Source organism: Macrotis lagotis, chromosome 1 (assembly GCF_037893015.1).
Source record: "Macrotis lagotis isolate mMagLag1 chromosome 1, bilby.v1.9.chrom.fasta, whole genome shotgun sequence".
NCBI classification, from domain to species: domain Eukaryota; kingdom Metazoa; phylum Chordata; class Mammalia; order Peramelemorphia; family Peramelidae; genus Macrotis; species Macrotis lagotis.
Window position 1 is genome coordinate 611,247,146 of NC_133658.1, and position 25,237 is coordinate 611,272,382.

Genomic DNA, 25,237 nt, shown 5'->3' on the forward strand with positions numbered 1-25,237 from the left:
GCTGTTAATTCAGGGCAAGTCACTTCATCTATTGACCTCAGTTTCCTTATTTGTAAAATGAGAAGGAAATGGCAAACCACTCCAGTGTCTTTGTCAAGAAAACCCCAAAATGGGGCCTGATGAAAAGTCAGACATGTCTAAAATGACCGAATAAAAGACAAAAGACTAGACTTCCTTTGGAGCCATGAACTCTCCATTACTGGAAATATTCAACCTGAGGCTGGATCCCATTTGTCAGGGATATAGTACTGAAGAGTCCTTATGTGGGTGATGAGACTCATTCTCTAAAGGCCCTTATCACAATTCTGTGATTCTGTGACTTAGACCCTGGGGAAGAAAAGGGATGATCAACTAGGACTGGTTTGAAAAGGAAGACTTCCTGGAAAAGATAGGTTTTGAAGGAGGGGAAGGAGCACGGGATGGAAAAATCGACAGGAAGGGGTTGTTTCAGGTAATAGGAATGGGGCTCACTTCTTTTTATTTCTCCTTTCAGCACTCCTACTTGTTGAAGCTGAAAGTCATGTACACTGTGGGCTACGGCACTTCCTTGGTGATGCTCTTGATTGCTTTGGGCATTCTCATAACCTTCCGGTGAGGTGATGCTGGCAACCTTTGGTAGATACTGACCTTGGACTGAATAAAAAAAATCAATAACTTTCTTGGTGCTTTTTCCCTTTCATATCAGATGAATCCCAATATCCCTCCTACTGCTGCCTCATAAAATCCTCCCTTTTCACAAAGAAAAACAAAGGCTGTTGTTGCAGTAGAACAGAGTCCTGGGTTTTAAGGCCAGAGGACATGGACTCTGCTACTTACTACTTTGGTAACCTTGGAAAAGTCACTTAATCTTCCCTGGTCTCAGTTTCCTCATTTGTTGGGCTAGAGGTTTTCCAAGGTCCTTTATTGTCCTAAAACTATGAAACAATGAAAACTAAGCAAAACATTGAGTTAATTTGACGGAAGTAATTCTCCCATCTCTCTATTGAAAGGAGGGAAGTATGTCTCATCACCAGTGCTATACAATCATTATTATTATTATTACCCTTAACATGAGTTCTGCTACCTTACTGTTGTTTTCATTTATAGTACTATAAATTCTGTTTACATTTTTTCCTTACCTCACACTGTATCCTCATGTTTCTCTGAATCCCTCATATTCATTGTTTCTTATAGCACCATAGTACTCCAATACATTCACTTTAATTTGTTCAGACATTCTCCAACAGATGGATATACCAAGTTTTTTGCTACTACGAAAAGGCCTGCTACAAATATTTTGTTGTATAGCAGACCTTTCTGTCTTGAACAAACATTAGTGATACATGTTCTCCTCAGCAAGATTGCTGAGTCAAAGTAGTTTAGTAACTTTCCTCATGTAATTCTAAATTGTTTTCCAGAATGGGGGGAGAGGGGATTCATTCTTAGCTTTACCAACAATGCACTAAAATGTCTTTCTTGTGAAGTTGATTTAAGAGGGAGAAAAGGGCAGAGAGAGAATGGGAAGGTGGAAAGAGGGAGAGAGAGAAACAGAGACAGAGAGGCTTTGTGGGATTTCTTTAACAAATGTTTAACTACAAATGAGCTTCTCCTCCCTATCATTCAAACCACTTCCAGTCACCAACTCACTTGAATATTGAAATAAGGTAACTTCCATCAGGAAAGAAAATCGGCTTTGGTCCCAAGAAGTTATTTGATGACCTGTTTAAATTATATTGTGGATGCCCTTTTCCCCCCTCCTCTTTTTATAATGGTAAACAGCAAATGGAAGAATCAGAATAAATTTGCTTTGGTTGTGAGAGATCTAGAGGGCTCAGAAGACCTTCCTTTAAGAGACATTTCTTCCCTTTAATCAGTTGGGAAATGATGCCTTTATTTATTTATCTTGCGATCCTCTTTTCTAAAGTCTGACTAGGAACAATGATTTTGGTGAGGTAGAAGGGAGATCCTGGGATTTCTAAAGGGCCTCAGTGTCCTATATAGACATATATTTATTAATTTTGATCCCTAGAACACTGTTCCCACTGAGGTTCAATTTCCCTCCTATTTCTTCCCTGTCTCCAGATTCAAAACAGGGCATGAATTCTTGTCAGAATCTTGGTCTTGGGATACAGGATCCTTGGGTTTGATCCCCTGCTCCAATACATGGCCATTGTATGACCTTGAAAGGGCATTTGTTCTCCTTGGGCTATAGTATAATTTTACCACCTATCAAGTTGGGAAAATAATCTCTGTCCCTTCCCAACTAGCCAGAAGATAAGGAATAGGAAAACCCTTTAAAAGTTTAAGGAAGAGAAATCACATATAAGTTAGGCATTGTAGTGCTATTGGAATAAACTAGGGTTTTCTAGTTAAATCTCACTAACATCATTTTTTATGGGAGCAGCATGAAGATAGAGAAAAGAATATGGTAATGGAAGTTAGGTGTCCTTGGTTCTTCCACCAAATAGCTCCTTGACCTTAGACAAGCCATTTCCTTTCTTTGGGTCTCATTTTCCTGCTCTGTAAAATATGAAGGTCAGACTTGGTAAGTCTCAAAGTTTCCTTCCAACTGTAAGAGATGATTTCTTCTATCACAGAAAACTCCACTGTACCAGGAACTACATCCACATGCACCTGTTTGTATCCTTCATCCTGAGAGCCTTGTCCATCTTCATCAAAGATTCAGTGCTGTTTTCCTCCAATGATGTTACCCACTGTGATGACCAAATGGTAAATCAATGAAATTCTGGTTCATGTCTTAAGGAAGGGCTGGGCTAGTTTCATAATGCTGGTCCCTGAAAGGGACAAAGACATACATCAATGGTGTCAAATAGAATTGGGGCCTACTAAACCATATATAAACCATATATAAGAATCCCTGCCAGCCATGCATTCACTTAAAAAAACTACATTTTGATATTATCTATATTTTGTTGTATTTTTATTTATTTTTGTTACACATATTTTCCAGTATTATTTTGATCTGGTTTGGGCTTTAAGCAGGAGTGTTGGAAACAGACAAGAATGGTATGTTTGATGCTTCTGGACTTCAAAAGAAAAATATAGAAACTAATCCTTCTTCCACAGGAAGAAGGTGGGGATGGGGTATGGGGATAGGGTATGGATGGGGTATGTTCCTCCACAACAATAAAATGTCAGCTAAGTGGTTTAATAGGTTTAATAGGTTCTTCCTGGAAGTAATTTTTTTTGAAATCTTTCTGTATCAAAATGGTCATATTGACAAATTCCCTATATTACAATTCAAAACTACTTATAGGGAATAGTCTACATCCTTCCTACTAAGTTGAGTATCTGTAGTTGGAAGTTGCCTATGAGTACATGGAATAACTGTTAATCCTCTGTCTTTCAAATCCACTAACCCAAATTCAACTCCATGCAACCCAACCCTTCTTTCTTTCTATTTTGTTGGAGACTTTCTTGGTCTTTTGCCTACTTTCCTTTATAAAATGAGTTAATATATAAATAATATGCATAATGAATTATGTATATAATGATATATAAAGAACTTTGCAAACATTTAAGTGGTATTTAAATGTAAATAATGATTACCATCATTATTATTCTCAGACTTACAAAGACAAATCTAGAGGTTCTAATCCCACCCTGGCATTCCAAAGTTTATTATTAACATAATTATCTGAGAAAAGATGAAAGAAAATACTGATTTCCTTCAAGATGTTTTGTTCATTTGTTTTTGAGAAAGGTGTCCTTGATTCAACTCTTCATTTTTCCCCCTTACAACACTGATCATTTATCCATATAGTTTATTATATAAAGCAACAACAGATACTTGAATCTTCACTGTGCTCTTCATTTTTATAACATATTGTTGTTAGTACTTTTCATGTGTGCTTGTCCTGAGGCCTCTGTAAGACTGGAAGTTCTATGGGGACAAGGATTGGCCTCTCTTTTCAACTGCAGACTCCCTCAAGGTCAGAACTGTGCTGTCCCTATCAGTTAGACAGTTCCTTGAGCAAAAGTCACTCAGAATGGTAGAGGAAAAAAGCACGGAACTGATCTGTGTTCCAAATCTAGTTCTACCCTTGTTCTACCCCTGAGATGTTGGCCCAATCACTTTCCATCCCCAGTGGGATCTTGCATTTTCCTGAATCTGCAAAGTGACCAAGATGGAGTCAATCATCTCTAACCAAATCAAAATTTCCTTTAATCTTTCTCAAATTTCCCTTCTAATGCTCTCATTCTGTGACATGTGTCTTTTTCCTCGGTAACTAATGGTTACTAACTAACTAACACATTCAGTTCTTGATCAGACAATGGGATTATTGGGTTTACTGGAGTCTGAGCATTGTTTTCAAAAGAAGTCTGCAATCCAGAGTTCTTTTCTATCCCCAGTCTTTGCACCAGTGAGAATTAGGCAGAAGATTAAATAAGGTCCAGAAGAGACCCAGTCTCTATCTAGATCCTAGATCCTAAACCTCCCATCCCTACTTTCAATTTCTGTACCAAACTCTCCTCCATGACTTCTTTGGCTCAACCTGTCTTTTTGTCTCTTCAGGTTGGCTGTAAAACCCTCATGGTCTTCTTTCAGTACTGCACTTTGACCAACTATAGCTGGCTGCTAGTAGAAGGCCTCTATCTGCATACTCTTCTAGTCATCTCCTTCTTCTCAGATAAGAAAGTTCTCCAATACTTTATCATCTTTGGATGGGGTATGTTCCTCCACAACAATAAAATGTCAACTAGGTGGTTTAATAAAAAAGCACTGAACTAGAAGTTAGGAAAGTTGAGTTCTAGTCTCTGTTCTGCTACTAATTATCTGTGTGATTGAAGGAAGTAAATTAATGTCTGTGGGCCTGTTTCCCCATTTGTTAAAGAAGGGGATTGAACTTTGTGATTCCTAAGGCCTATATTAGCTCAAAGATATTATAATTCTTTCTCCTGACATTCAAAGCCAGTTCCAACCAACTGCTTTAATCATGTTCTTCCATGTAAAATTTTCATCTAAATTCTAATTAAATTCTAAATTCACTGGATGTTTATTAACATCTCCTATGTACAAACACTTTAATAGATGCTGAAAGACATACAAGGTTTATCTAGGATATGTCCACTTCCATCATGAAATTATACTCTAGCAGGGAAATAGACACATTCACAAATAACTACAATATAAAATAATGCATGATATGCTGTGACATAGAAGGGTCAGGGAAGACTTCTTAAAAGTGATGGCATTTGATGTGAACTTTAAAGAACTGGGAGAAAATTAACATCCAAAGAGCAGAGGTATTATTTCAAGAAATTTGAAATCATACAAGCAAAGGTTTGTAGGAAGAACAATGTGAAGTATGTATGAGGTTAGAAAGAAATCTGTTTTGTAGATAGTGTAGTACCTTGAAAGTGTCGAACTCTGACATAATAGCCTTAGCTCATTAAACTGTCTCCCTGATCTACCCTAGTAGAGAAATCCCCACTGTCCAAGTGGCTCCAAACTTCTTCATCAAATATCAACCCAAATCAATTTATTAGGTTTCTATTATGTGTAGGCATTCATGAACCCTCTTGTCCTAGGACTTGTCCAAGTTCTGAAAGAACTCCTGGCCCTAGACAGACTATCATGGGAGGGCAGGTCCCTCAAATCCTTTCCCAGTTAAACTGTTTGGAAGCCCAGGAATCTATGAAATAATTTGCTTTGAGGTCATGAGAAGATGCAAAGGGGGCTGCTATGGAGATGCAAACAAATTCTTAACTGGAATACACTGAGAAATTAGTCTTTTCTTTTTTAAACTCCCAGGTTCTCCAGCAGTTTTTGTTACACCATGGGCAATCACTCGACACTTTCTGGAAGACAATGGGTAAGTTATCAACCATATTTGAGAAAAAGAGGCAAAAGGGGCTTGCCAGCCTCAACTCAATTCTTGGACATTTAGAAAGGAGGCTTTTTATGGGTGCTTCAAAGGAGATCCATAGTTTTCAAACTGGGATGGAGAGTGGACAGAAGAGAGAGGAGGATATAAGGAGATAGGTGGATTCCAATATGTCCTTGGAAACCTGAGGTGTAAGACTCCAAAGTAGTGGCACAGTTCTATGAACTAGACTATCTTCCTTCAATTTCTGGGCTCTCTTTTCATTTTCTCCCTTCTTAGTTGATCTTTAAAATAGGCTGTAATGCCAAGGGAAACCAGGACTGAAGAGCTTCAAATAGTTATTCAATGATTTTCTTTCCTTAATCTAATTTTATTTGCAATGAACAAAGATTTATTTTTTTCCTCCCTTTCAACCCACGGGAGGAAGGAAAAAGAAAAACCTCTTGCAGCAAATATTTTGCTTTACTATGGTTTTAATAAACTAAAAACTAGTTTTATCCATCTCCTATTGAATCCTCCTCTGCAGCCCTCCCTCCTCATGTAGGTTTTTAAGATTCTTGTGATGCTATGAGGGAAATTGCAGTTGGCACAATTATTTGTTAGTGGCAGTGACTGAATGACTAACTTTGAACTCTTTTGGGGATATTGGAGGGCTGGAGGGGGGAATATGAGGCAATCTGCAAGGATGGCAAAGGAAGGGGAGATGAAAGTGGAAGGGATCATAATGATTAGAAACTATGCAAACATTCACTGTGGAGAAATCATGACTCTGTCCCCATCATTGAAAAGCAGTTAGCTGTGAATGGTGTTTCTCTGGGCCCCTTCAAAGACTGTGATTGAGCCAGGTTCTTGGAGTTTTACGAAATCTTCCCCTTTTCAGGGAGTGGGGGAAAGATTCAGCCCAGACATTCCTGCACCAGTTGAGGCCAAATGGGCCAATGTCAAGACCTTTGACATATCTTTTTGTTTTGTTTTGGTATTTTTTCATTTATTTTTAAATTTATGGACTAAAACAAGAATGTCTATAACAGCATAATTTTTTTTTAAAGATGAATTGTGTATTTTTTGGATGCTCATGACAACCCCAGGAGTCAGGTATAATTATTGTCCCCATTTTACAGATAAGGAAAGAGAAGCTGAGAAAAAATTAGTTGCTCATGTCAGAGATGAGACTTGAACCTAGATCTTCCTGATCAGCATTCCATCCTCTCAGCTATTCTACCTGCCTTTCAACCCCAATTTCTATTTTCTTCAGCTGGAAAACTTCCAGTGTCCACAAGAAGGAGCAGAGTAGTTCGATGCTTGGGGTACTGGCAGCCTCCAGCTCAGACAGCATCACAAAGCCTCAGGGTAACAGAAATGATCCATATTTGACATGGAGAAACAATTTTGGAGAAACAGCATGATGTAAAAGAAAGATGGATAAACTTATAGCAAAGAAGCACAGTGGCTAGAACACTGGGTCTGGAGTCAAGAAGACCTGAGTTCAAATCCAACCTCAGATGAGTGATCCTGGACAAGTCATTTAATCTCTCTCTGCTTCAGTTTCCTCAACTGTAAAGTGGGCATGTACCAATCTCAGGTTGTTGTGAAAATCAAATGTAAAGTGCTTAGTAGAATGGCACATAGTAAGTGATTAATAAATGTCTCTTTTTTCCTTCCTTCCTTCCTTCCCAGGAACTGAATTTGAATTAGGACTAGTTTTTATGGCTAATCATTCAAATTCCCCAGTTCTCAGTTTCCTCAGCTGTACAATGAGGGAATTAGTTTAGATGCTTTCTAATCCATAAGCCAAATACCTTCCAATTCCAAATCTAATGATGAATCTCATGGCTCCAAGTCCTCTGGGCTAACCATCCCCTGGTTCCTTATGACAAACCTGTTCTTTCCTCATCTGTTTTACCTTACAATGGATACAATAATAACAATCTACACTAGTCTCAACTATATGCTTCCCTTAGGTGCTGGGACATTAATATCAACCCAGCGATCTGGTGGATCATTCGGGGGCCGACAATTGTCTCTATCTTGGTGAGTTGTCTTCCCTCCTAGAACCTAAGTATGGATATTGGGGTTCAGTGTTTAGAAAACTGCTAGGTGGAAAAGGGATTATTCTTACTAGAGATGGTTCCAGTTTAGTCAAGACATACATTGAATGTTGTGAAGTAAGGATCAGGGGGCCTAAGGGAACAAAAGCAGGGTTTGAATTGGGGACTGGGTGGAGTTATAACAGGTTTAATCTTCATAATAGTATTACAATCAAATTTTAAGAGAGTTGTTGATGACCTGAAGTCTATTCAGAGGAAGGACACTGGGAATAGTGAGGGATCTGAAAAACATGTCATAAGTCCAGAGGACTTGGAGCTATGAAATTCATCATTAAATATTGGAAGGGTTTTTAATTGAAAGAAGGAATAGATTTAATCTTTGCAGTTCCTGAAGACAGACTGCATTTGACTAAATATGCTTCCTGAATATTAAGAAAGAGAATTAATTATGGCCAGTCTGCCAGTTGCTTATAGCAAGAGGAACATCAATGACTAGATTTTTCATGTGTTTCTTTGTGAAAATGACTTCCTGGGCAAAGAAACATAGAGGAAACTTGATTCAGGAGGAAACAATTCCCTCTGAAAAGGGAGGAATGAAATCCATGAAGGGGGGCCCCTTCCATCATCAAAAGGGACCAGTGAAAAATCTTGACCAGGCTGACTCATGGGAGAATTAAGATTGAAGAGGTCAATGAATGTCTTTAGGAAGCTAAGACTAGTTCCATCTGGTTTTCTTATGGAAGAATTGGGTTATCTATTAAAAGATATCTTAAAATCTTTCCAGAAAAAGATATCTTGTAATTTTGTAACTTTTCCTTCTCTCTTCCTCTACAAATGCCAGCAAGAAATCCTCTTAGAAAAAAACACAAGAGGACTATGTGTTTATTCCATATATGGATAATTATTTATTAAGGTTTTTGCAAACCTTAAAGTGTCCTATCAATGCTAGCTATTATTAGCCTTAACATGGTAGGGCAGGTTAAGTATGGGGCAGACAGGAGAAAGACTGCTGAACTTAGAGTCAAAGGCTTGCCGGGCTGCATTCTGCTTCTTCACTTGAAGATTCTTTTGGCCCTTAAGGATTGGTGAGATGGAAAAAGCACTCGAAACTAATAATGGAAGATCCCATTTTGAACCCTAATCCTAGACAGCCTTAACATTAGCTATGGGATGAAATATTAGTTGTATGAACCTAAATGAGCTTCAATTTTGTCATTTATGAAATGGGGAAAATATTTATAATAGTTGTATGAACTTAAATGAGCTTTAATTTTCTCATCTATGAAATGGGAAAATATAATAAGTTGTAAGAATCTATATGAGCTTCAGTTTTCTCAAAACTTGAGACAATATTAATAATAATAATAATTTCTATTCATATATCATTTTAAGCCCCATGAAGCATTTTACATATCATATCTGTTCCATGTTCTTTTCACAACAATGTTGTAATGATGAATGCTTTTAGTGTCTCCATTTTACAGATGATGAAACTGAAGCTCTAAATGATTAGATAATTTGCCTATGGTTACATAAGTAATAATTGCCTGAAGGAGAAGTTGGATCTGTATATTCCTGACTCCAGACCTTGGTACTCTATCCCCTGAGTCATACTGATTCTTTTGTATCTACTTCACAATATTCTTATAACAGAGTGGTTTTTTTTTACCTTAAGTGTATAATATTGTTGTTGTCCAATCATTCCAGTGGTGTCCAACTCTTTGTGACCCTATTTGAGGTTTTTTTTGGTAAAGATACTGGAATGGTGGTTTGCCATTTCTATCTCTTGCTCATTTTAACAGAGGAGGAAACTAAGGCAATTAAGTGACTTGCCCAGGTCACACACATTTGGGAAGTATCTAAGTTCAGATTTGACCTCGGGCCTTCCTAATGCTAGTCCTGGTACTCTATTCACCACAATATCTAGTGGCCCTGTTCTATATTATCTCCCTAGTTAGAGGCAACTAAATGAAACACTGAAAAGAATATTGGACCTGGAATCATTAATATCTGAGTTCAAATTCAGCTTTAGACACCACTAAGCTGTATGACTCTGGGCAAGTCACTTAACTACTGTTTGCTTCAGCTTTCTCATATGTAAAGTAGGATAATAATAATAATAGTACCTATCTCCCAGAGTTATTGTGAAGATCAACTGAAACAGTAATTGAAAAAGTGCTTAGCACAGGACTTGGTTCCTAGTAGAATCTATATTAGCTCACTAAATAGAGATCTGGGTCTGGAATCAGAGGTCTTAGTTGAAATTCTGTCTCATACAAACTGGGTGATCTTGGGCAAGTCATTTAACCTCTATCCCCCTTCCTTTTCTCTATTGTCAAATGGGGATAATAATAGTGCCTACTACATAGGGTTCTTGTGAGGAAGGATCACATGAATGTTTGTTTCTTTCTTTCCCACATAAATGTGAATAATTAATGCTTTCAGGATGTCCCAAAAGTCTTAGTGAAGTTCTATGCTTTAATCACTTACTATAGATTTTAAAGAAGCTTAAGATTTTAAGTGTTTAAGCTGTTTTTTGAATAGCTGAAGTTTTGATAGTTTAAAGTTATACTAAGACTTTTGGGACATGCTGCATTTTATTGGTACTTGCTGATAATTTGTGATAAGGTTTGGAATCTTTGGCCTACTCTTTCTGTAGATAGACACAGCCAAAGTCCCTGATAAGTTCCCTGACTGCTATTTTCATTCTAGTGAAGGACACTCATATCACTATTATTATCACTCTTTCTTTCCCCCAAATTCCCCTAACTCAGCTGTCTCAGGAAAAGAGGGTGGAGGCTCCCAACATTTCATACTGTGGATTTAGCTCTGGTGTTAGAATTTAGAGATGAACCTATAGTACTCATCTCATCCAACCCACTCATTTTACAGATGAGGAAATTAAGGTTTAGCAAGGTCAAGGACATTGTCAAAGGTCATATAAATACTAGGTGACAAAGTCAGTATTTGAATACAGGTGTCCTTGACTCCAAATATAGCATATTTTTCTATTGTTCCACCCTTCCCTAAACTGCCGTGCTATTTCAAGAAAAAACAATTTTCTTTTATGTTTTCTTGCTAGTAATTATAGAGGAAAAGATAAAGTTTTACAAATTGTAAAAACTTATTTAGTGAGATTGAGTGAAGACGAATTTAAATCCTATTTCAGACACTTTATGCAAGGTTTTTTAAAAAATGTGTACCCCAATTTCTACATCTATAAAATGAAGAAGTTGGATTTAATGGCCTCTAAGTTTTCTTTCAACTTTAAAACTATGGACTTTTTGACTTGCCCAAGATCATTCTGCTAGTACAAAAATATTAGACAGGATTTTAACTCTGGTCTTTATAAAATTCAATCTATTATATTGCATTTTATAGAGATAAGAAGGGTAGACTAACCCATGCTAGAAGTGGTGGAGGACCAACATCTGAGTATCTTTCCTGACTTTTGCCACTTATCTTCCTTTGCTTTTATAGGTTAACTTTATCCTTTTTGTGAATATTTTAAGGATTCTAATGAAAAAGCTCAAAACCCCAGAAATGAGAGGAAATGACATGAACCATTACAAGTAAGTGAAGCCCTTGTTGTCAAAGACTTAACTCTAATTGGTGAACAGGCACTCTCTGATTTCAGTTCTGTGCTCAGTACTGGGGTGGGGGTGGGGGTAAGAGGCGAAATAAAGGTCATGATCCCAGTCCTTAAAAAGTTTATAAATGGGGTGGCTAGGTGGCACAGTGGATAGAGCACCAGCCCTGGAGTCAGGAGTACCTGAGTTCAAATTTGACCTCAGACACTTAATTACCTAGCTGTGTGGCCTTGGACAAGCCACTTAACTCCATTGCCTTGCAAAAAAAAAAACAACTAAAAAAAGTTTATAATCTTTAAAAGAAAAACTTACAGACTATTTTTTTATCATCATCACCACAACATATTTTACAAATTCAGACTCCCACTCATTCTCACACACAAATACACACTCAAGGAAGGCCTCCTGGATTAAGTGGGATTGTTCTGGGTCTTGAAGGAGTCAGATAAATTTACATTTTGTTCTCATATCCTTCATCCACAGGCAGCTGGCCAAGTCCACCCTTCTGCTGATCCCACTCTTTGGTATACACTATATTGTCTTTGCTCTTTCCCCTGAAGATAACAGTAGTCCCACCATGGAGATAAAGTTGTCTTTTGATTTGGCCCTTGGCTCATTTCAGGTAATTTTTGAAGACTGAATCTTAAGCTGCAAGAGAAAAACATCTTTCCCCTTAGAACTGAGATTTCTCTCTCTCACTCTCTGTCTCTCTGTCTGTCTCTGCCTCTCTCTATCTCTGTCTCTCAGTCTCTCTCTCTTTCTCTCATGTGCACATGTATATGTGTATGTGTCTCCTTTGACAGTCTAGTGGACTGCCTTAAATGCACAAAATAAAATCCATGGAAATACAAAGGTAGCCAACTGCATATTGAAAAAGTTTTCAAAATACATTCTTAAAAAGAACTAGAATTCTAATTTTAGAGTCATAGGCAAGAGTCTTTGTAAGAATTCTCAGGAAGTTGCCTTGCAAAAACCTAAAAAAAAAAAAAGAAGAAGAAGATGTAGTTTTGGGCTGCTAGGTGGCATAGTGGATAAAGCACCAGCCCTGGAGTCAGTAGTACCTGGGTTCAAATCCGGTCTCAGACACTTAATAATTATCTAGCTGTGTGGACTTGGGCAAGCCACTTAACCCTATTTGCCTTGCAAAAACCTAAAAACTAAAAATTAAAAAAACCAAAGAATTCTCAGGATGTGATTTGGTTTGATGGCTAGATCTCTGAGCTATAAGCAATGAGCTGAGACTTAATCTTGGATGAACTGTATGATGTTGGGTAATTTATCTGTTTAGCTTCTCACTTTTAAAGTAATGGTAAAGAACCTTCCAACTTCAGGGGATGTTGCAAGGATCAGAAAGATAATGAATGTAAAAATTTTTCTATATATGGAGCATAATTATTTTTCATTTTTATACTTTATAATATCCTTTAACTGGGTCTATAGAGCAGGGATGTACCAGGTATTCTTCATATGTGTTGTAACAGTACCAGTGCATGGGAGAAGTAGAATAATAGGGGTTGGCGCTAATATACTTGACAGATTACCTTGAATTTTGGAGAGTCTTATTAATGTCAGAATCATAATGTTGAATTCTGGCTTTTGAAGTTTCCTAGTACCTGATGGGAAGAAACCAAGTGGAAAGACTGCTAGAATTCTAGTCAAAGGACATGAGTTCAAATTGTGACCTTGCCATTACTTCCTAGATGAATTTGAGCCTCAGTTTCTTCATCTATGAAATGAGGTGAGGACTAGAAAACCTTATGATCTCTTCTAGCTCTAGATCTAGGACTCTATGATCCTAAATATCCTTGGTATATTTGGTTTGGAAGGGCACCTTTCTCCCTGATCAGCATTCTCTTTATCATTCAAAGAGAAGTAGGCCAAAAGCAATTACCCAGAGTTCTGACTAGCCTTCCTGGCATCCAGAGCAAATAGCATAAAATATACCCTTAAATCAACTTTAATAACAATATTGAAGGTGAGGAAAAGACCATGGAACACAAATTCTCATAGGGACAAGACCCAAGTCAAGATGAGATCAGTGTTGGGAAGCTGCTTACCAGGGGTACAGCTGCCTAGGGAGCAAGGTAGGGATAAAGAGGAAGAACCATTTTTCCTATTAATTTTTTTCCCAATTTGCTGTAAAAAACAATCTTTATTTATTTATTTATTTGTTTATTTATTTATTTATTATGATCAGACCTAGATTTTCTTTTTTTACTTTAATATTTTATTTTTTCCCAAACATATGTCAAAACTTTTTAATATTCATTTTTTTAAAATTCTGAGATACAAATTCTCTCCCTCCATCCTCTTCTTCCCCCTCTGAAACAGTAAGCAATTTGATGTTATGCATGTACAATCATGCAAAACATTTCCATATTAGTCATGTTGTAAAAGACACAAACCAAAAAACAAAAAATAACCAAGAAAAATAAAGTAAAAAAAGTATACTTCATTCTGCATTTAGATTCTATCAGTTCTTTCTCTAGAGGTTGAAAGTACTTTTCATCAAAAAGGCCTCTATTTTAAACTCATCAGTCTTTTAACTAGATACTAAACTCTGTAGCTTCTAGTTGCTAGAATATAAACTCTGTCAATATCCCTCAAATTAGGGGTGGCTAGGTGGTGCAGTGAATAAAGCACTGGTCCTGGAATCAGGAGTACCTGGGTTCAAATAAGGTCTCAGACACTTAATAATTATCTAGCTGTGTGGCCTTGGGCAAGCCACTTACCCCATTGCCTTATAAAAAAGAAAAGATTCTGTTTTTTGCCTCCTCATACCCCTGTTTGCACAGACAGATAAGAGAACTTAGGTGACTGTGCTTCCATAATACCCCACTGAAGGAGTCATGGAGTTCCCTGAGACTTTTTATATCATGAAAAGAAACAATTTCCATTGCCTGATACTGTATAATGTTCCTAAATACTTCTATTCAAAGTGCTGCATCTACTGTTTCATTGGATCCTTATAATCTACCTGGGAGAAGTAGGTAGGGTGGTAGCATTAACTTCACTGGCAGCTGAGAAAGAAGAAGATAGGAGAGGTTACAGGGGTAGAGCTAGTCAGTGACAAGAAGCAAGAGGAGACCCCAGGTTTCTAAACTTCCAGCTCAAGGCTCTTTCCCACTACATTTCCTCATAGCCTAAGACTTCCTGTTTTCCTGAAGTAGTGGTTTGTGGTCAATCCTGAATGTCCAAGTGAAATCCACTCAGCTTCTTTTCATATGTGTAACTTGTCAAAGGCAAAACAAAAAGTACTTTCTGAATTTTTAAAAGACTTTTTTTATTGACAACTCACATGAAAAGAAACAAACTTTCAAATTTGCTTATATAAAGTCAGTTCTTTCTGAGGATAATGATTATACAACTAGGAAAAAATTAGTAAACAGGTTGCTTTTTCACTGGCCCTGGCTTCCCACCCTCTACTGACCAGGATGAACCACTGTTAGAAGAATAAGAGATTGAAGTAGTATAGTAGTAGTAGTAGTAGTAGTAGTAGTAGTAGTAGTAGTAGTAGTAGTAGTAAGCAGGTTTAGCCTTATACACATTTGAACTAGGAAATAACCTTCATTAAGAATGATTTAAGGGTCACTAGTAAGACTTTTTACCTCAGATATTTTCTTCATTGTTGACCTATTGCTAATGTTCAAATTTCTACTGGATATTCATTTATTTGGTCTTAGTTTCATCCCTGGTTAAAATTTAAATTCTAATGGAATTGGGTTATTTGATAAAATGATATAAATGCCTTAACGTGAATTAATTTACAAAATCTTTTTTGTCTGTAACAAATGAGAATTGGTTTTATGGAGAGAAGGCAATGGGGAGGGAGGACAGAATGTTACAAAACATAGTACTCTGCTCAGGAATAATAAATATTCATTTGGTGTCTACTAAGTGCTAGATACTGAGGAAGATACAGAGTTTCAAAAGGTAGGGTTTTCTATTTTCATGAGATTTACAGTCTAATAGGAGGATTACACCAAACCTGATAATTATGAAACATTCAATTTTATAATAAATGCATTAAACAGTTATAAAACAACATGCTATGCAAATCTCAGAAGAAAAGTTGTTACAGACACAGATGACTGAGCAAGGTTTCTGAGACAAGGTGACATTTGAATTGGTCTTTCAAGTCTGAGTAGGAATTCAACAGGCAAAGAGAAAAGAGGGCATTCTAGGTGCAGAGAACATGAGCATAAGGTATGGAGGTGGGAGAATACAGTGTTTTTCAGTTAGGAAGAGTTCAGTTTGACTGGAGCATATAATGGGTAGAATGGAATAACAAGAGATAAAGTAAGAAAGATAATCTGGTGCCAGACTGTGGGGAACCTTGAATACTAGGCAAAGAAATTTGAACTTTACTCAGGAGGTAATAGGGATCTATTCCTTTTTTTAAATAAAGCAAATATAACCTTATTTATTAGCTTTTGTTATCTGTTTAGAGAAGCCAGTGTACTCCTAGATAATTTTAGTGTTAGGGATCTCCCAAAAAAGCCTGTTGGTTGGAGGATAAATGTGTCTAAATATTGTGCCTATATTTATTCCTTTTGTTATATCTGTTTCTGAATGATATATTTTATAGTCTTCATAAAATCTGATATTTTTCAAAGATTGTTGATCATGTTGGGATGTTGCAGTTTGGTAATTTCATTCTTGCTGAGGCTGTTGATTATTATAAATTGATCTTGACACTATAGTCCTAACTGGGAAGTGTTGAGCAAATGTATCCAAGAAAGGCTGTAATGGTTAAGGAGAAAATAGACAGCTGGAGGACAAAAGGAAGGCATTGTACACCTGCTGTACAAGGGCCAGAATTACCCAACTGGAAATGGAATCTATGGAGGAAAGTTCTACCACAGACTGGTCTGAGAATCCCAGCCCACAGCCTAATCTTGCACTAGTTCTTTGGGGCATTTGGCTTCTTCTGCAGTACTCCATAGATCACTGAGGAAAGATTTTGTAAAGGGAACTAAATGCAAAGGAAAAGACTGAACAAATGTCCTTCAGTTCTTACAACCTTAGAAGATAAAAAGACTACTTCCAAGAGACTAATTAACATTTTAAAAGGAGAAATCAAAAGTATCACAAATGAGGGAGGGGTGCACTTTGTGGGGGTGGAAAATCAGTGGAAAGTTTTATAGAGAAAGCTGTTTGGAGAGAAGATTTGAAGGAAAGGGCTGGGCATGGATTAATGAAGAAGAGAGTTGGATAAACATTTTGCATTTCAAGTATTTGGAAAAGTGGATATAAAAATGAGCAGGGAGGAGCACTGGCAAATATACCTGGAGTTCTAGTAGTTTTGTAAAATTATGTTAATTTCAATTATATCTGATATATTAGCTCATTTGAACATCATAATAACCATAAAGTTCCACATATTATTTAAAAAGGAGGAAATTGAGACTCTAAAAGGTTAAGTGATTCATCCAGGTAACTTCAGCTAGTAGATATGGTAGACAGGATTTGAACTCAAATCTTTCAAGTATGGCTCTCCAGGCAGGACACCAACCATGTTGTTGTCAAAGAAATTTAATGTATGAGTTGTTTTGGTGTCAGGGCAACCTCATGTCCTGTTGATAGAAATGGAAAGTTAAAGGGTAAGATCATGGGATCTTAAATCTAGAGCTGCCATGGTCCAAAGAGGCTATCTAATCCAACCCCTCACTTTACAGATGAGGAAACTGAGGCCTGGGGAGAGTAAGTGACTTGCCTGAATCACACAGGTAGTAAGCATTAGAGCTAGGATCCAGGTCCCTTCCAGCATATTTTTAACACTGTACCATGATGCTTCCCATAGAGAAATTACCTTTCCTTCCCTGAAATATTCTTGTCAGGTAGTTCTAGATTGGGTTAGTTAGGTTGCCTTTCTACATTCTAACTGCGGCTCTTTCTCTTGGCAGGGCTTGGTGGTGGCCATCCTCTACTGTTTCCTCAATGGGGAGGTAGGTATTCATAGAATACTTTAGAAGAATCATAGATATCTAATTCAGGGGAGAAAAAAGTTTCACACAGTACTCTGAAGGGATGTCTGGAATGGGTAGGTGCCAAGGGACAGGGGATCCTGGGACAATCCAAGAAGAAAAGGAACCTGGTGCCTGTCCAGTTTCAGGCCAACTGCCAAGTCTGGTTCTGGTCTTTGAGTAACACATATTTTATAGCTGCCTTAGCTTCTTTTGGATGTCTCTGGTTATGCCCTTTGGCTCCTACCGACATTTGAGATTCTAGAAGAAAGAAATTGTGAGATTCCCTTCAATTCCCAGCTGCTTTAGAGGGTTTTTGATCATATTGGTTTACCTCTATGCTGACAGACCTATTCCAGGATATAACACTTATTTTAGAGATTCTTTTTTTTATTTTTTTAAGGTTTTTTTTTATTTGCAAGGCAATGGGTTAAGTGAGTTGCCCAAGGCCACACAGCTAGGTCATTATTATGTGTCTGAGGCCGATTTGAACTCAGTTACTCCTGACTCCAGGGCCGGTGCTCTATCCACTGGGCCACCTAGCCGCCCCTTTTTTAGAGATTCTTAAAGGTCTTCAGAGTAGGTTCTGAAACTCCTCATCTCCCCATGTACTGATTATAGAATCAGTAATCAAGGCAATTTTTCCCATCCCTTTGCTATTTCTCTGGAATGAAGAGATGATAGGAGAGTAAGAAATAAATCACTATTTATTAAGTTCTTATTGTGTTCCCCACTCTGTATTAGGTGCTACATGGAAGACAAAATAGTAGAGATAGGAAACAATATTATAAATTATGGTAAAGAAGTATTTTTTCTACTCTGGGGTTCATTTATAACATGTTACTATGAAATAGTAGGGTAACTTTATTTGGGTTTTTGCCTGTAAATCTTTATGGCCCTTGCTTTCAATGAATATAATTTTGATTGGGCAGAGGAGAAAGAATGAATAAGTCAAAATTTCTTTTTTTTTCTCTTCAAAGCAATGAGTTTTTAGAGGTATAGGCGGGGTATCCTGGAACCAGCTTGAAGGGGCTGGTGAGGGTTAATTGCTAAATTTTCAGTGTAAGCATTTGCACCTAGAAATCAGCAAACACTGCATATGAGTGCTTATAGTTTTGATGATCATTTAAACTAAAGAAAACAGAAAATGTTAGCACTTTAATGTTAAATGTTAAACTTTAAAGTGGGTCATGTGCACATTTCTTTCTCCTGAAAATCTGGTTGCTCAACATTTAGCATCATATTCTTGGGCTCAAGTCTGAATTCTTATTCCAACAGTAAATTGGTTTAAAATGGTTTGGGAACTTCTTTGAGTATGACCTTCAGAGTTCACTTATGAGCCACAAAAGATAGGATCTCATTACTTCATAGTCCTGCTTTGTTTTTTTGAAGAAAAAACTGCATTCCTTAGCTTATTAGTAAAAGATTTTTGGAAATTTCCAAATGGTCAAGTTTTCCTTATAGGGGAAAAATGTGTCATCACCATGGAGGACAGTCAAAACAATGTCTATAAGGTGATTCCAAATGAGCAACATCATTGGGGTAAGTGTACTCCAAAGGTGACTGGTTTTCTGGGAACAATACTTTCTTGAAAGTTTTCTTGAAAGAGCTTTTGGGGTGGCTAGGTGGCACAGTGGATAAAGCACCGGCCCTGGAGTCAGTAATACCTGGGTTCAAATCCAGTCTCAGACACTTAATAATGACCTAGCTGTGTGGCCTTGGGCAAACCACTTAACCCCATTTGCCTTGCAAAAAAAGCTAAAAAAAAAAGTATGAACTTTGGTGAGTTTGTTTTGAGGGGGAAAATTCATCTTTATAAGATAACATAGCATTTAGTTCTACAACAATGTGGGATTTTGTCTTAAATGATGACACTGTCTTGACATGCCAAAGGAGTACAGAATAGAGAGATCACTATGGTCTAGAATAGTCTTGAAAAGCTTCCTGGAGGAGGTAGAATTGGAGCTAACCCATGAAAGAATAGCAATCAATCAAAAAACATGTATTAAGCACTACTATTTGCTAGGTACTGAAAATACAAATACAAAAGAGACATAGATTGACCTTCAGGGATCTTACAAATGCTCAAGGTACAAAAGAAGCAATGGTGGAGAAATGAAAATGAATATGATATATATGTGTGGATCATCTTGGTTAGAAGATACTCTTCTTTTTTCTGGGGGCAGGTGCAACTGGAGATCCAGAGAAAGTGGCGGCAACGGCACTTGAATAACTGGTTCTGGATGCGCCCGTCTCTGAGTTCCTCCTTCAGCAGTGGAACCAGTGGCCTTACCCACATGACTAAAGCTGGCCCACTGGAGCAGGGCAGAGGAACTTCCTGGAAAGCCAGTGTCATCTGAGAGACCAGGGCTAGGCAGATGGGGAGATTGGGATCACTGAAAGGCACGGGACTGTTTTAGAAAGATGTTAAGGGACAGCAGGTGTCAGTAAATAGGGTTCTCTGCGAGGTCACCATACTCTAGGGAACCATTGAGACTTCAGAATACCTTCCATAGCCACAGTGACAACTTCCATAATCCCAGTCTGGTTATACTTCCTCTTGTTTTTTCCTTTCTTTAGAGTGCCAATTCCTGATCTCACTTAGTTAATTCCTCCCTGAATTCTTAGGTCTCTCTGAGATAGAAGAGGAATCCTCAAAACAAAGAAATTAGAATTGTATTGAAAGGAATATGCAGAGGAAGGTGACTGGGAGAAAAGACTTGAAGTTATGTCATAGGAAGAATGATAAAAGTACCTATGTATTTTCAGGAAAATAATTCTTTTCAAATATCTGAAGGGCTGCTTCATGGAAGATAGAATATATCTGACCTAAGTTCCATGGACAAAACTAAAACCAATTTGTGGAAATTACAAATATATAGATTTTTGGCAAAAACCAGAATGGGCTGCCTAGTGACAGCTAAATAATCACTAGTCAGAGATTATAGGAGTGGAAATTCATGCACACAGGATTACGTGGGACTGGATAACCTGTGAGACTCTTTCCCTCTGTTTCTTCCCCTGTTTTCTGTGATTTTGTCTGGAGGCAAGGGAAGAATAAGTTTAGTAGGGGTAGTTGGGACGCTATCTCTAAGCTGCTGAAAAAGCCTTTTACAATAAGCACCCTGTTTGGTATTTAACAACTGAAGGGAAAGAAAAGAAAAGGATGTATTAATAAATCTTGACAGTAGTAGTGATTTGTTCATTATTTATAAGGAAAAAAATTGGGAGTATTTGGAGGAAGGAATTGGGAATTCAGGATTCTTAGAATTGTAACATGATGGAGAGGCCTATTCACCCACACAGACCTCTTCCCATCTATACACATAGTGGGAAGGGTCAGAGAAACCTTTTGAATCATATGATTCTTCTCTCTATTCATTCTCAGCCCATGCAAAATAGTGTGAAGAGATGAATTTAGTCTCTAGCCCTTTTCTGTCTCCTCCTTGTCTTCATGTCTCATACATTTTTCAGTGTTCCATGCTACCCTTTCCAGTTACTTACTATTATCATGGTCACTACACCCCCTTCATTGTAATTTGCCTGTTTTATATTCTGTAACTCACTCTCTCTGTAATCTAATAAAAGACTGAAAAGATACTGAAATGGAAAGAGAACTTGATTTTGATTAAAAAGACAAGTTTTAAATCCTTAATCTGCTGCTTATTAGCTATATGGTCTTGGGGAGATCACTTAACTTCTCTGGAACCCAGTTTCCTCATATATAAAATGTGAACATTGAACCAGAATGATTTCTAAAATTCTTTCCAGTTCGAAATCCTAAGATCCAAATCTTATCCCACCTCTCTTTCTATGCCATGTGCTTAAGGAAAAAGGTGAGAGGAGATTTCTCTGTCTTCCCTCTACCTCCAGATTTACTTGTGTGGTTTTTATGAGGTCAAGGGAGGAGACAGTGTTTAGTAGGATAATATGGGAAATAGGTCAAATGTTATAGATGAAAAGGTCTGGAAAGAGGCCAATGAATTTGATGATTCAGAAATTATTAGTATAAAGAGTTCTATATATGTTACACATGAATATAAAAATATGTTCATTTTCATAAGGAGACATGTCTCGCTTTCTTGTTTAAACTTAGAGGAGTGACATTAATGGAGAGGGGGCATTTTAGGCTAGTTATAAGAGGAGTTCTAAGACTTGAGAGCAAGAAGGGCTTATTTTCTTAATACATACAATGTGGATATAAATGGATGTAATTCATTATCATAAGCAAAGTTCTGGGTTTGTAAGAATAAGTCTTGTGGTTTGCAGGATTTGGTTTTATAGGGTAGAGGGAAGTATGCTTCCCACAAATTATTCTTTGACTCCTGCCCCCATTCATTTAGTGCCCTCAATTCTCATAAAGGCTTTCAGACTACTAAAGTATCAATTACAGGGCAAACTTTATTTCATCTAACACAGAAATGAGGGTAAGGAAGAGGTTTGCTCCTTGATGTCATGGTTCTATCCCTTGCTCCTCCATGACTTTGGTTCAGGTATTCTTTATTCTCTCTCCAAGAATACTGATTGAGGAACTCCTTATGCTATTGATGCCTTTATCTATTGCCATCTCTGGGAGTCATTTGAGTTCTACTCTGGGAATTCCTTTGCTGCTGTTATTTGAATATGAGGTTCTCTGAGGATCTTGGGAGAACTATAAGATAAATGGGTTCCCCATCTCCCAATCTACATCTGAGTTCTCAAAATCAATTTCTATTTCCAAGGGTTTAGAACTGTCATAATTGGAAAGCCCTACAAATTACAGTATATTTCAAATACATAATTGTTGAATGCTTTCATAGGAATGATTAGTGATACTAAGATAACAAGTATTGAGAGTCCTAGGTACTCTTTAAATTCCAGCAAAGAAATAGCATTAAAGTCCAAAATCTCATGTCAGTGTATATATTTGGATGTTTGGAAGAGAGACATCTTCAATCAAGTTCTCATTTTTCATCTGATCAATCTTAACCAAAGCACTTCTGGTCTCATTGTCTTCCTAGGCACCCCATATTATTGGCCACTTTAGCCCAGGAGGTATAATCTGTTTTCCTCCCTCTCTCTGAGAACCCATATTCTGATTACCCCATAACCCATAAAAGAGAAACAAGAACTCTCAGTTAATCTTGTCTTTTCCTTACTCTGCAAATTTTTTAGAAATGGAGGGAAAAATCCATATAAGGCCCAAATGTTTAAGTAGAGCTAGAATTTGAATTCAGGGCCATTGAGTCAATCCAGTACTCTTTGTTTCAATACAAGTGAATTATTAAACAGTGTGGTCTTTTATAGGGTTTCCCAATCTAAACAAAACTGCTGACAAATAACGTTTTCTAAATTCTCTACTGATGATAATTCAATTCTCCTGGTCTCTTCATGGGATACCTCTGAAGTTCAAGATTAGGGTCTAAGGGGCAGCTAGGTGGTACAGTGGATAGAGCACCAGCCCAGGACTCAGGAGTACCTGATTTCAAATACAGCCTCAAACACTTAATAATTGTCCAGCTGTGTGACCTTGGGCAAGTCATTTAACCCCATTGCCTAAAATAAAAAAAAATTTAAAAGATTAGGGACTGAAAGGTGAAGAATAGCATAGAAGGAAATGTGTATAATTTGGGAAAGTAGAATTGTTTGGAAAGGGAACTAATTTGACCATCAAGGAAATGCCTGGATTCTAATTTTAATGAACACTAATTTGCTGTGTGACTCTGGGCAATTGCTTCAATTTCATTCGTCAAATTGAGAAAGTATTTCCTTTCTCTTCCTCCCAGAAGGGTTGTGAGGATCAGAAAGCATTTTATTTTTTTAATAAAATTAAAGTGCAAAATAAATATAAAGTAAGCTTCATTCTATTCTGGTTTGAAAAAAGCCAAATTCCCTGTTGAGACTCAGACCTTTTCTCTATCTATTGCTACCACTATGTGAGAAGGGAAAGAAGGGACTTGTTTGTTGTCCATAGCTCTAGGTCCCTTCCTCAACTCAAGGTGGTTTTCCTGTTAGACAGACACTTAGGACCTGGATGATCTGAATTACTTTTATTGAACATTACTTAGTCCTTGAAGGTTGACTTTTCATGTAAAGAATAAACACCACTCCACAAAGAAACTCATTGAGGCTTAACACTGGAAAAGGTGAATATATTTGCTTTTTATACTTAGGATACAGATAGAAAATGTCTGATTAAAAGGTCTAGTCTCTCTTGCCAGAGAGAGAGAGATTGAATAAAGAGAGGAATAAAAGTCCCTTTTGCTGATGCAGCAGGGCTTCCCACCATGTCCAGAGAAGAGCAAGCTTCAAAGTCTCTTCAAGGTCCTGGAGTTTCTTTCCAGAAAAACAAGGAGCTCCCAGGCCACTCAGTGTTGGTGCTAGGAGTAAGGCCAAGATTTGCTTAAATGACTGTGATTTTCTAGGTTTCCCTGAGACTAGTCACATCACAGGACTTTTGATTTAAAGTCTTTAGAGTTCCTGCAAATTTGAAGTGAGTTTGGTTATTCCTGTCCTATTCCTTCTTTTCCATTCCCCCCCCACCCCATCCTCAGTCACCATCCCTCAGCATTTTGGTATTTATTCCTATACTTCTCTGAATGTCCCCAGAATTTAGATTCCATTCCTGTTTTCTGCTCCCTAATGCTACCCTTTGTCATTCAGATTGTCACCAATCCCCAAATATTAGTTGATGGTTAGAAGAATTATCCCTATGTCCTTAATCCTTGTTAATCCCTACTGACTTTCTCAAAGGTACCAATCTTGCAAGAATCTAACTTTAGGGAAAAGGTATTTAACTGTGTAGTTGTAGCTAATTTCAGTTTGTCTCTCCAGTAATATAGTATATGATTATTGACAAACATTTACTATCCCTTGATCCTTGAAGCCTTTCCCTAGAAAAATTCTCTTTTTTTTAACATTCAAAAGCATGCTATACTTTAAAATACAGCAATATATTTATAAGTACCTAAAACAGACCAGAGCATGGCCACCTTTCCCAGACTGTTCCTTATTTCCCCAGAGGTCTTCCAAATTAATGTTAAAATGAAATAATTACTGTCTTGTTAGGCAAAGAACCACTTCCAAAAGATGGCCCTAATAAACAGAGTGACCCTAACAAGGAGGGTGACTAGAATGGAACATCAGCTGTATCAAACCAGGTCACTGAGTAAGGAATTACAAAGAGAAAAAAGATATTTGAGCAAAAATCTGAGGAGAGGAGAAGCTAAGATCAATCAGTACAGACCAGATGGACAGGAAAAGAGGGAAGACCTGAGGGAAAGAGTTACAGAAATGAAAAGAATGTGAAAAGTTAGAAATGGAAATAATGGATTGAGGGGAACCCTCCACCCCAGACTGTCCCAGGAGGACCTAGACAGCAGATAATGCAAAACTAAAGAATGCAGATAAATTCCAGCTGACAATGATGGTAATCTCTACTTGACCTAAGAAGGAACTCTCCTCCTCAGAAACACAAAGATGGATATTAATCATTATCCAAGTCTGACACCTAACAACTGGCAAAGTCCAGTGGGTCAAGGTATGTGTACTAATTAAGACTTCTTGCTTTTAAATAAGCTATATTCTGGGAATGGAAAACATTGAATTAATTTACTCTTCCATTTTAGTTGTTACTGGTGCTGCTTAAGCAAGCAAGCATGAACACAGCAACTCACAGACACACAGATGAATATGACCCTGATGTAAGAAGTCAGTAAGAGTCAATTCAATGAACAGAAACAACAATGAAACAAACACTGTTTAGTTTGGACCAGAAAAGGAAAATCACCTGGCCAGCAGGTAGAAAGTAATAACCCTACACCTGA

General features: G+C 37.4%; 1 protein-coding gene across 2 annotated transcripts in view; it reads left to right on the forward strand.

The window, feature by feature from the left end:
• SCTR (secretin receptor) overlaps positions 1-21,736 on the forward strand; it is an 81,964-nt gene extending 60,228 nt beyond the window's left edge. Inside the window, exons 4-12 of one of the 2 annotated variants that reach the window (XM_074214996.1) lie at positions 494-591; positions 2,577-2,709; positions 4,517-4,670; positions 5,756-5,816; positions 7,790-7,859; positions 11,357-11,448; positions 11,950-12,088; positions 17,373-17,414; positions 19,619-21,736. In XM_074214996.1, the coding sequence (XP_074071097.1) occupies positions 494-591; positions 2,577-2,709; positions 4,517-4,670; positions 5,756-5,816; positions 7,790-7,859; positions 11,357-11,448; positions 11,950-12,088; positions 17,373-17,414; positions 19,619-19,792 (963 nt within the window). In that variant the 3' untranslated portion in view covers positions 19,793-21,736. The remainder of the gene's footprint in view (positions 1-493; positions 592-2,576; positions 2,710-4,516; positions 4,671-5,755; positions 5,817-7,789; positions 7,860-11,356; positions 11,449-11,949; positions 12,089-17,372; positions 17,415-19,618) is intronic. The other variant, XM_074214995.1, reaches the window with a different exon arrangement.
• The last annotated feature ends 3,501 nt before the right edge of the window (positions 21,737-25,237 follow it).